The sequence below is a fragment of the Trichosurus vulpecula genome, chromosome 2, assembly GCF_011100635.1.
Source record: "Trichosurus vulpecula isolate mTriVul1 chromosome 2, mTriVul1.pri, whole genome shotgun sequence".
NCBI lineage: Eukaryota > Metazoa > Chordata > Mammalia > Diprotodontia > Phalangeridae > Trichosurus > Trichosurus vulpecula.
In genome coordinates, this window is record NC_050574.1 from 243,715,531 (window position 1) to 243,728,733 (window position 13,203).

Consider the following 13,203-nt stretch of genomic DNA (forward strand, 5'->3'; position numbering starts at 1 on the left):
ACAGTGTGAGTCATACAATCACAAAAGTACATTACAATATGAGTGGTATTATCAAAATCATAAAGAGACAGCACAAACTTGATTGCAACATAAATGTCTTTTGTGTCAAAGATCTCAAACATTCTCTAAGTTACCCATTTCTGTTGGCTCTCTTCAGATAGCAGATAGTTCATTGTAAAAAAAATATGGTGTGAGAGCTTCTCCATGTCTTCTGACTTCAGTAGAGGTATTTCTAGGTCATAATACTTTTCTTTCTCTGCTCCTCAAACCCCATATAGCTGTTGTTTGGCACATGTGAATTATCACACCCAAAAGACAGGAGAAGGGACCCAAGGGACATTATCTCCTGCAAAGCCAACTTTACATATTTTGCATTATCACCAAGGATAGCAGCTATATCATCATCCCTGGTGAACTTTGAAGTGATAAATTTAAAACCTTAAAACAGAAAAAAAGTTAGCACAGTACTTAGATGCAGGAGGGAGTACAATACAAGTAATATAAAAGAACTCACAACTCTTAAATTTTTTCTTTTATAACCCACCCACTCAAAGGCATGTCTAAAAAGCATAAAGCATTCATTAACAATCTTGCAAGAAAATAAAAATATATACTCACTCAGTTTGAAATCTAAATCCATACCAAAAGATTCATAGGTATTTCTGAAGTATGAAGAGAGGAGTATAAATGGAATTTAATGTAAGTAGAGGAAACTCCTTTTTTTCCTTCTCTATACTGATACTTTGATACTCTATTGCTTAATAGTTGAGAAGAAAAGTGAATATGACATAATACAGGTCTATCCATGATAAATTATCAGCCTAAACACACACACACACACACACACACACACACACACACACACACACACCCATTGAAGTATCATATATTAATATATATCCAGAAAAAATACTTAACGAAAGTCCGCTGCCTGTATACTCTGCAATTAGCTTCATGGTTTCTTAAAGCTAAACCAATGACAAGTAACTTGCTTCCTTTTTTTTCCAAGAGATCTCTTCTGGGAGAATTTTTTGTTCAATAAAATATATTACTGATTCATTGGCATTCTTAGAATTTTGAAAAAATGATATTATGGAGAATCAAGGAGTAGTGATAATAAATGTAGAATTCTAAGGACTGAGTCTTTGGGGTTATTGTTGAAATGTGCAAATTCAGTTATAATTAGTTTTTTCAAAGACAATCCTTTTAATATCTTTGTTTCATCATTCAGATATCTCACAATGCAACATAATTTGGAGCTTTATCACAGCTATGAAATATAGCCATGTTTGTTCTTATATGGTTGTGAATTATTACTAGTAATATTACAATGCCAAGGACATTTAGGTAGGTGTGAACCTCCATATGTAGGCAGAGATTTGTAAGTGTGCATGAGTCAATATTTATAGCATATAGTAGGAATGTGCTCATAAACATGGACGTAGACAGTACAAGATATAATTAAGGAAGTGGTAACATAATACTGCCATCTTATGGCTAAATTTATTTGAGGATACATGGCTGATTTAGAGATTAATAAATTTATTTTTCCTAATCACAAATCTGTTTGATACTTTAGAAACAGATATACTATGACTTTACAAGTAGCCAGAAATGTACTCATTACTAGGAAACACATTGTAAGTGAAATAAAGTTTAAATGTTTATAATCCAGCCTGGACAGAAGAGTATATTTCCAAACTAATAATATATCAAGCGATAAGATGATGAGGAATTTTAAAAATTGAAATGTTCCTGGGTTTTCTGTTTTCAGTTGTGAAGGAAACAACCAACTCGGAACTCAAAAATCTTCATTATAGATGTCAATCAAGGAGAAATTCAGGTGAGTGTCCACCATGGCTGCTTAATGAACTTAAAGGACTAGACCAATCTAGTCAATGGATGCACAAAAGAACTGCCAGAAACAGAAACAAATAGAGTAGTCAGGATGTTAAAAAATTTAGGACAAGGGTTCATCATTGAATGGAAACAATAAGTCATAAGACAAAACAGAAATCAGTAAACAAAATGCTTTGCTTTTCTAAGAAACATAAGGAGATATTGTTACATATCTGTGTGTATGCATGTATGTGTGTATATACACATATACACACATGTATGTATACATATATATACACATATATACATATATATGTGGAGATATACATGCATGCCTACATACATATATATACATATATATACACATACACACACACACTCACACACACACACACATATAACATATATATGGAGAGAGACAGAGACTGAGGACTCATTCTAATCACAAAAGAGAAAAAAAAAGATATTTTATTTCCCATCATTGTACCTCTTCATCAACAGTTCTCTATATCTGGAAAGTTCTCCCTCCTGAGCTCTAATTCTTACAATCCCTTGAAGCTTTCAAGCATCTGATTAAGTGCCACCTTCTTCACTGAGTCTTTTCTTATCATCCCAGCTGCTAGTGTCCCTACCCCAATTTATCTTATATTTATTTTCCACATACTAGTTTGTGTTCATTCTCCATCAACAGAATAAAGGGCTGATGCTGATTTGTTTTTGTGCATTTATCCTAAACACTTAGCATAGTGCCTGTCACATAGATAATTGATAAATGCTTATTGATTGATTTATGGATGATTTTGCAATATGGCTTTTGAGTGGAATACTAATTGAAAATTAAGGGAAAGGGGACATGGAAACTGCCTGAGTATAAAAAGAAATAACATCTGTTAATGAGGTCTCTGAGAAATAATCAAAAGAATTCTGTGATAATCTGAGTCATCCAATTCACATTATTCTGATCATCAGTTTTCTTAATGTGCAGCCCTTTGGTGTTGTGCCTCCTAACTTGAACTTGCTGATTGAATCCTCCAAGGGAGTGGCAACTCCAGCTTTAAGATATTTAGGGTACAAAAATTGTAGCTCATGAGACACCACTTGTGTGTGATTGTCAGTCTTTTGGCACAATTAGCTTAAAAAAGCATTTAATAAGATGGCATTGTAAGAGTAATAACATGGAGGTGGAGTCAAGATGGCAGCTAGAGGCCCTTCCTTTCCGACCTGGTCCCAGGCAGGATGGCTCCCGTGAAGAAAGGTGGAGAGAAAAAAAAGGGACGTTCCGCCATCAAAGAGGTGGTGACCAGGGAGTATACCATCAACATTCACAAGAGGATTCATGGAGTAGGATTCAAAAAGCGAGCTCCCCGGGCTCTGAAGGAAATTCGCAAATTTGCCATGAAAGAAATGGGAACTCCAGATGTACGCATTGACACCAGACTCAACAAAGCTGTTTGGGCCAAAGGAATAAGGAATGTCCCATACCGTATCCGAGTGCGTTTGTCCAGGAAACGCAATGAGGATGAAGATTCACCTAACAAGCTGTATACCTTGGTTACTTATGTACCTGTCACCACTTTCAAAAGCTTACAGACAGTCAATGTGGATGAAAACTAAATTGAACTTCGTTTAAATAAAGTTATAAAATGTCAACTAGTAAAAAAAAAAAAAAAAAAGATGGCAGCTAGAAATCAGAGACTTGCTTAAGCTCCCTCCCAGGTTGCTCCAAACACCTATGAAAATGGCTCTGAACAAATTCTAGAGCTGCAGAACCCACACAATAGCAAAGGGAAACAGAGCTCAAGCCCAGGACAGCCTGGTTGGTCTCTGAGAAGAATCTATCACACAGAGCTGGGAGCAGAGCAGAGCCCAGTTTGGGCTCTGCCAGCACCAACCAGACCAGGAACCAGGTGGAACAGGCGTAGTGCCCCGAATCAATAACCTGTGGCAATTACCAGACTTCTCAACCCACAAACACTAAAGACAATAGAGAAGTTTAGTCGGAAAAGCTGCTGGGACACAGAGTGAAAGGAGTCCATGGTGGGCCACTGCCCTGTGGGTGGCTGAGGTGGTGCAGCTCAGAGGCTGCTTCCAGAGCTACAGCTACAGTTGCTTCCAGCCCCAGGCCCACATGGTGGGAGGAATTAAGCAGCAGATTAGAGCGGGAGTGCAAAGCCTGCTTTGCCCTGCCTGGATCTGGGCCACAGTCCTGGTTGGTGCTCTTGTGGGAGAAGGAATACTGGTGTGGAAGAGCTTGCTGTGTAGAAGTAGCTCTGCAAATAGCAGTGCAGCCACTCAAGCTCGGGACAAAGTACTTTCTACTCTAGGAGCAGCCATACCCTCACAAAAAGCTCAAGGGTCAAGTAGTTGGCTGGGAACATGAACAGGAAGTGAAAATAGTCTCAGATTCAGACAAACTTTGGAATCATTTTTTTTTCTGTCAAAGAAGACCAAGGCATACAGCCAGAAGAAGTCAACAAAGTCAAAGAACCTACATCAAAAGCCTCTAAGAAAAACATGAACTGGTCTCAGGCCATGCAAGAGCTCCAAAAGGATTTGGAAAAGCAAGTTAGAGAAGTAGAGGAAAAATTAGGAAGAGAAATGAGAGTGATGTGAGAAAACCATGAAAAACAAGTCAATGATTTGCTAAAGGAGATACAAAAAAAATACTGAAGAAAATAATACCTTAAAAAATAGAATAACTCAAATGGCAAATGGCTCCAAAAAGCCAATGAGGAGAATACCTTGAAAGGAAGAATTAGCAAAATGGAAGAGGTACAAAAGACCACTGAAGAAAATACCACCTTAAAAATTAGATTGGAGCAAGTGGAAGCTAACAACTTTATGAGAAATCAAGATATTGTGAAACAGAACCAAAGGAATGAAAAAATGGAAGAACTATTGACCTGTAAAATAGATCCAGGAGAGATAATTTAAAAATTATTGGACTACCTGAAAGCCACGATCAAAAAAAGAGCCTAGACATCATCTTTCAAGAAACTATGAAGGAGAACTGCCCTGATATTCTAGAGCCAGAGGGTAAAATAGAAATTGAAAGAATCCACTGATCATCTCTAGAAAAAGATCCCAAAAAGAAAACTCCTAGGAATATTGTTGCCAAATTCCAGATCCTCCAGGCGAAGGACAAAATACTGAAAGCAGCCAGAAAGAAACAATTTGAGTATTGTGGAAACACAATCAGGATAACATGAGATCTAGCAGCTTTTATATGAAGGGATCAAAGGGCTTGGAATATGATGTTCCAGAGGTCAATGGAGCTAGGATTAAAACCAAGAATCAGCTACCCAGAAAAATTGATTATAATTCTCCAAGGAAAAATATGGATTTTCAATAAAATAGAGAACTGTCAAGATTTCTCATTTTAAAGACCAGAGCTGAATAGAAAATTTGACCTTCAAAAACCAGAATCAAGAGAAGCATGAAAACATAAAGAAGAAAGAGAAATCATAAGGGACCTACTAAAGGTGAACTGTTTTGTTTACATTCCTACATGGAAAGATGATGTGTGTAATTCATAAGACCTCAGAATTAAGGTGATTGAAGGAAATATATATATATATATATATATATATATATATATATATATATATATAGACAGAGGGCACAGGGTGAGTTGAATATGAAGGGATGATAGCTAAAAAAAATCAAATTAAGGAATGAGAGAGGAATATATTGAGAGAGGGAGAAAGGGAGAGATAGAATGAAGTAAATTATCTCACATAAAAGTGGCAAGGAAATGCAGTTCTGTTGCAAGTGAAGAGGGGGCAGGTGAGGGGGAATGAATGAATCTTCCTCTCATCAGATTTGACTTGAGGAGGGAATAACATACACACTCAATTGGGTATCTTACCAAATAGGAAGGAGGGAGGAAGGGGATTAAAAGGGAGTGGGGATGACAGAAGAGAGAGCAGATAGGGGGAGGAGGTAATCAAAAGTAAACACTTTTGAAAAGGGGCAAGGTCAAGGGAGAAAACTGAACAAAGGGGACTGGATAGGAGAGAGCAAAATATAGCTAGTGTTTCACAACATGAGTAGTGTGGAAGGGTTTTACATAATGATACATGTGTGACCTATGTTGAATTGCTTGCTTTCTTAGGGAGAGTGGGTGGGGAGGCAAGAGGGGAGAGAATTTGGAACTCAAAGTTTTAAAAGCAGTTGTTTAAAAAAAATGTTGTTTTCACATGCAACTGGGAAATAAGATATATAGGCAACAGGGCATAGAAATCTATCTTGCCCTACAAGAAAGTAAGGGAAAAGGGGATGGAGGGGGAGAGTGGGGTGACAGACAGAAGGGAGGGCTGACTGGTGAAAGGGACAATCAGAATTTATGCCATCTTTGAGTGTTGGGGAAGGTAGAAATTTGGAGAAAATTTGTAATTCAAAATCTTGTGGAAATCAATGCTTAAAACTAAAAATAGCAAATAAAAAACAATAATAAAAAATTATTTCCCCTTTAAACCTAGGCTATACTCTGATTAATACAGAACTTCAGTGAAAATAATAGGCATACTCATAGTGTATAAATATTGAGGAATACATTTAGGGATGGGATTTAAGATGGCTGACTCCTGCTTCCAGGACTGTAGGGCCTCACTATATTCTACCCTTGCCAAGTGTAACTTCTCTGCTAAGCAAGTTGCTCAGCTAAGCTGCCTTAACCTGTTATTCTCATTTCAACTGCCAGTGGTTACAGCTAACTCTCTTTTGACTCTCAAAATTGCATACATCTTTTGCATTGACTCACTTTTTGCTAGATTTAATGTCTCTTTCTGCATTAGTCATGGGGATGGAAGGTGCCATGTATTTGCAGAGAGGGGAAAGGGAGAAATCTCCCTCCCTTTGCCTGGAATAAGGGACAGTTCTTTGTTGTTATTGTTGTAATTTTTTTTTCTATATGTGACTCCCTTTTTGACTGTCAAGTATCAAAGTCCTCAGTGCTGCTTCCTGCCTTGATAGACTGCTTAGAGAATGTCTTGCTTTTTACAGAAACATTTGGGATTGACTGACCTTTTGGCTGGTCAAGTATTTAATTGCTCTCTAATTTCATCAATCTTGGTTGAAGTATTCCTTCATATCTTATAAAAAGTTATCAGATTATAGCCATATACATCCAATTCTAAAAACACATCTGAATTACCTTTATTTTCTCTAGGATAAAATATCCATAAGCTGTTCAGTGGATCCTTTTATGACTTGTTCTCCAGGTGCCTGTGAACTGGAAAAACAAAAATAAATGTTGAACACCTCAATTAAGTGAGATAATTTTCTCATTTCTTCCCCCTTATTTCCCTAGTATAATATAATCTTTTTGAAAAAGAAAGATTATCAGAAAATAACAGAACTGTTAGTATTTCTGTTTAATTAGGCTCCCTCAGTCTCTTGATGAGCATGAAGTACTTTATGATGTGATTTGTTATGATACCTATATGTGTATATATATATACATGATTTTACGTGAAAGTTTTATGCTTACTTGTTCTCTTATGATTGCTTAGTCATGTTTACCTTTTTATATCTTTCTTTATTTCCATATTTGTTTTTCAAAGTTTCTACTCAAAGTTTCTACTTTGTTCTTTCCATTAGATAAACTCGAAAGTCCTCTGTTTCACTAACTCCATTTTCCTCCTTTTTTTCATTATTTTGTTTCAAGCATACATCCTTTTCCTTTTTTAATTTAATTTTTTTATTTTTATTTTACAATACTCAGCTCCATATGTTTTTGAGTTTCCAATTTTCTCCCCCTCCCTCTCTTCCCACATCCCCCACCAAGATTGTATATAATCCGATATAGGTTCTACATATACCTTTGCATTAAATTTCTTTATACAATAGTCAAGTTGTAAAGAAGACATAACCAATGGAATGAATCATGAGAAAGAAGAAACAAAACCAAAAAAAGGGGGGAAAAGAGAGCAAATAGTTTGCCTCAATCTGCATTCAGACTCTGTAATTCTTTCTCTGGATGTAGATAGCTTTTTCCATCATGAGTTCTTTGAAGCTGCCTTTGAACCTTGTATTGCTGAGAAGAGCCAACTCTATCGAAGTTAGTCATCCCAGAGACTGTGTGCCTGCAACTGTGTACAATATTCTACTGGTTCTGCTCTCCTCACTCAGCATCAGACCATGTAAGTCTGTCCAGGTTATAATGAAGTCTGTCTGCTCTTCATTTCTTATAACACAATAGTATTCCATTACATCCATATAACACAACTTGTTTAGCCATTCCCCAATTGATGGACATCTCCCATCTTTGCCACTGAAAAAGAGCTGGTATAATTATTTTTGTACATAGAGGTCTTTTTCCCACATGGGTAATCTTTTTGGGATGCATCCCTAGAAATGGTATTGCTGGGTCAAAGGGTATGCACATTTTTATAGCCCTTTGGGCGTAGTTCCAAATTGCTCTTCAGAATGGCTGGATCAGTTCACAACTCCACCAACAATGTAACAGTGCTCCTATCTTCTCACCTCTTCTCCAGCATTTATGAATTTCCTGTTTTACTATGATAGCCAATCTGACATGAGAAATGTGGTACCTAAGAGTTGTTTTGATTTGCATTTCTCTAATCAATATTGATTTAGAGCATTTTTTCATATGGATACAGATATCTTTAATTTCTTCCTCTGAAAACTGTCTGTTTATATCCTTTGACCATTTCTGAATTGGGGAATAACTTGTATTACTATGAATTTTACTCAGTTCCTCCATATTTTACAGATTAGAACTTTATCAGAGACACTGGTTGCAAAAATTCTTTCCTAATTTTCTGCTTCCCTCCTAATCTTTTTTGCATTGACTTTGTTTGTACAAAAAAATTTTGAATTTAACATTATTAAAATTATCCATGTTTCATTTTGTACCAATCTCAATCACTTTTTTGGTCATAAATTCTTCCCTTCTTCATAAGTCTGACAGGTAAACAATTCCTTGCTCTACCAAATTGCTTATAATATCAACCTTTATACCTAAATGATAAAGCCATTCTGACTTTATTTTGGTATACAGTGTAAAATACTGATGAATGTCCAGTTTCTGACATATTATTTTCCAGTTTTCCCAGCAGTTTTTGTGAAATAGTGAATTCTTTTTTTCTTGTTATGTATTTAATATTTTTAGTTTTCAGCATTGATTTTCACAAGTGGTTCAATTACAAATTTACTCCCCATTTCTACCATCCCGCCACTCCAAGATGGCATATATTCTGATTGCCCCATTCCCCAGTCAATCCTCCCCTCTGTCACCCCACTTCCCCCATCCCCTTTTCCCTTACTTTCTTGTAAGGCAAGATAGATGTTTATGCCCCATTGCCTGTACATCTTACTTCCTAGTTGCATGAGAAAAATTTTTTTTGAACTTTGAGTTCCAAATTCTCTCCCCTCTTCCTCCCCACCCATCCTACATAAGAAGACAAGCAGATCAATATAGGCCACATGTGTCTCATTATGCAAAACCCTTCCACAATACTCATGTTGTGAAAGCCTAACTATATTTTGCTCCTTCCTATCCTATCGCACTTTATCCAATTTTCTCCTTTGACCCTGTCCCTTTTCAAAAGTGTTTGCTTTTGATTACCTCCTCCCACTATTTGCCCTCCCTTCTATCATCCCCCCTTTTTTATCCTCTTCATCCTTCTTTCCTGTGGGGTAAGATACCCAATTAAGTACGTATGTTATTCCCTCCTCAGGTCAAATCGGATGAGAGCAAGATTCACTCATTACCCCTCACCTGCCCCCTCTTCACTTGCAAAAGAACTGCTTTTTCTTGCCACTTTTATGTGAGATAATTTACCCCATTCTATATCTCCCTTTCTCCCTCTCTCAATATATTCCTGTCTCAACCCTTAATTTGATTTTATTTCTTTTAGATATCATCCCTTCATTTTCCACTCACCCTGTGCCCTCTTTCTATACACACACACACATATACATATATACATACATGTATATACACACAAATATATATATACATATATATGTGTATATATATGCATACATATATATATACATACACACACACATGTATTTATGTTCCCTTTAGCTACCCCAATATGAAGTCTCATGAATTATACACATCACCTTTCCATGTAGGAATGTAAAGAAAACAGTTCATCCCATTTGATTTCTTTCTCTTGATTACCTTTTCATGCTTCTTTTAATTGTTGTGTTTCAAATTCATATTTCCTATTCAGCTCTGGTCTTTTCACTGAGAAAACTTGAAAGTCCTCTATTTTATTGAAAATCTGTATTTTGCCTTGGAGCATGATACTCAGTTTTGCTGGGTAGGTGATTCTTGGTTTTGATCCTAGCTCCATTGACCTCCAAAACATCATATTCCAAGCCCTTCTATCCCTTAACGTAGAAGCTGCTAGATCTTAGGTTATTCTGATTGTGTTTCCACAATACTCAAATTGTTTCTTTCTGGCTGCTTGCATTATATTCTCCTTGATCTGGGAGCTCTGGAATTTGACGACAATATTTCTAGGAGTTTTCATTTTGGGATCTTTTTCAGGAGGTGATTGGTGAATTCTTTCAATTTCTATTTTACCCTCTGACTCTAGAATATCATGGCAGTTCTCCTTGATAATTTCTTGAAAGATGATATCTAGGCTCTTTTTTGATCATGGCTTTCAGGTAGTCCAATAATTTTTAAATTATCTCTCCTGGATCTATTCTCCAGGTCAGAGGTTTTTCAAATGAGATATTTCACATCATCTTCAATTTTTTCATTCTTTTGGTTCTGTTTTATAGTATCTTGATTTCTCATAAAGTCACTAGCTTCCACATTCTCCAATCTAATTTTTAAGGTAGTATTTTCTTCAGTGGTCTTTTGGATCTCCTTTTCCATTTGATTACTTTGGCCTTTCAGGGCATTCTTCTCCTTATTGGCTTTTTGGAGCTCTTTTGCCATTTGAGTTAGTCTATTAAATAAGGTGTTATTTTCTTCAGTATTTTTTTGGGTGTCCTTTAGCAAGTCATTGACTTGTTTTTCATGTTTTTCCCACATCACTCTCATTTGTCTTCCCAATTTTTCCTCTACTTCTCTAACTTGTTTTTCCAAATCCTTTTTGAGTTCTTCCATGGCCTGAGGCCAGTTCATGTTTTTCTTGGAGGCTTTTGATGTAGGCTCTTTGACTTTGTTGACTTCTTCTGGCTATTTGTTTTGGTCTACTTTGTGACCAAAGAAAGATTCCAAAGTCTGAGTCTGAATCTGAATCTGTTTTCACTGCCTTGCCAACTACTTAACCCTTGAATTTTTTGTCAGGGTATGACTGCTTGTAGAATAGAGTGTACCTTGTCCCAAGCTTGAGGGATTGTGCTGTTGTTTTCAGAGATATTTCTACACAGCAAACTCTGCTGCACAAGGGCTTCTCCTCTCCCAAGAACCACCAGCTTGGACCAGACTCAGATCTTAAGCAGGCTCTGCACTCCCACTCTGATACACCACTTATTTGCTCCCACCAGGTGGGCCTGTGGCCAGAAGCAACTGCACCTATAGTTCTGTAGCTGTACTTCTTCCACTGCCCCAGGGGTGGTGGCTAAACCCGAATTCCTTTCACTCCCCACAGCTTTTCCCACTAACCTTCTCTGTTGTCTTTGGTGATAGTGGGTTGAGAAGTCTGGTAACTGCTAAAGCTCACTGATTTAGGGCACTAGGGCCTGTTCTTCCCAGCCCCCAGTCTGGTTGGTCTGGGTGCAGCCCATGCTGGGCTCTACTCCCCTCCAATCCCAGCTCTGTTGGATAGACCTTACCCAGTGACCATCCAGGTTGTCCTGGGCTAAAGCCCTGCTTCCCTTTGCTGTTCCCTGGGTTCTGCAGTGGAAATAGTGAATTATTAACCCAGAATCTGTACTCTTTGAGTTTATCAAAGAGTAGATCACTATAGTCCTTGATTACTCTGTCTTGTGTATCTAACCTAACCTACTGATCCACCACTCTATTTCTCAGCCAGTATGAAGTAGTTTTGATGACTGCTGCTTTGTAATACAGTTTAGTATCTGGTATGGCTAGGCCATCTTCTTTTGCATTTCTTTTCATTAATTTCCTTCATATTCTGGACATTTTGTTCTTGCAGATGGCTTTTGTTTTTATTGTATCCAGCTCTGTAAAATATTTTTTTGTAGTTTGATTGGTATGGCACTGAATATGTAAATTAATTTACTCATTATTGTCATTTTTATTATATCCTAGCCATGAGCAACTGATGTTTTTCCATTTTTTTTGATGTGACTTTATTTGTGTGAAAGGTGTTTTGTAGTTGTGTTCATACAGGCCCTGAGTTTTTCTTGGCAGGTAGTCTCCCAAAGACACTATTTTATAGTGTCTACAGTAACTTTAAATGGAATTTCTTTTCTATCTCTTGCTGTTGGATTTTATTAGTAATATATTGGAATGCCAAGGATTTTTGTGGGTTTATTTTATATCCTGCAACTTTGCTAAAGTTGTTTATTATTTCAAGTAGTCTTTTACTTGATTTTCTAGGATTCTCTCAGTAAATCATCATGTCATCTGCAAAGAGTGATAACTTAGTTTCTTCTTTGCCTATTCTAATTCCTTCAATTTCTTTTCCTTCTCTTATTGCTACAGCTAACATTTCTAGTACCAAATTGAATAGTAGTTGTGATGATGTACATCCTTGTTTCACCCCTGACCTTATTGGGAATGCATCTAGCTTATCCCCAATACAAATATTGCTTGCTGATGCTTTCAAGTACCTGTTACTTTTAGTTTTATAGAAAACTTTATTTATTCCTATGCTTTCTATTGTTTTTAATAGGAAGGAGTTTTGTGTTTTTGTCAAACACTTTTTCTGTATCTATTGAGACAATCATGTGTTTTCTGATAGCTTCATTGTTGATATGATCATTTATGCTGGTATTTTTCATAATATTGAATCAGACTTGTATTCCTGGAATAAATCTTAACTTGTCATTGTGTATTATTCACATGATAAGTTACTGTAATTTTTTTTGCTAATATTTTATTTAAAATTTTTGCATAAATTTTCATGAGGGAAATTGGTCTATAATTTTCTTTCTTTTTTTTGACTCTTTCTGGTTTAAGTACTAGTACCATATTCATGTCATAAGAAGAATTTGGCAGGACTCCTTCTTGGCTTATTTTCCCAAATAGACTATAAAGTATGGGAATTAATTGTTCTTTAAATGTTTGATAGAATTTGTTTGTAATTCTGTCTGGCCCTAGAGATATTTTTCATAGGGAGTTCATTGATGGCTTGCTCAATGTCTTATTCTGCAATAGTATTATTTAGGAGTTTTACTTCCTCTTCTGTTAATCTGGGCAATTTATATTTTGTAAATATTCATCCATTTCCCTAAGATTATCAA

At 36.5% G+C, this 13,203-nt stretch overlaps 1 protein-coding gene across 1 annotated transcript; it reads left to right on the top strand.

Annotated features, from left to right (window-relative positions):
• The first annotated feature begins 3,051 nt into the window (after positions 1-3,051).
• LOC118838845 (60S ribosomal protein L31-like) lies at positions 3,052-3,489 on the top strand. The gene has a single exon (XM_036746220.1). The coding sequence runs from the start codon at positions 3,076-3,078 to the stop codon at positions 3,451-3,453; it is 378 nt and encodes a 125-aa protein (XP_036602115.1). The 5' UTR covers positions 3,052-3,075; the 3' UTR covers positions 3,454-3,489.
• Positions 3,490-13,203: the final 9,714 nt, after the last annotated feature.

What these genes read in the sequence shown, in the direction of transcription:
- LOC118838845 (XM_036746220.1), top strand. Translation starts at nt 3,076, where the DNA reads ATGGCTCCCGTGAAGAAAGGTGGAGAGAAAAAAAAGGGACGTTCCGCC.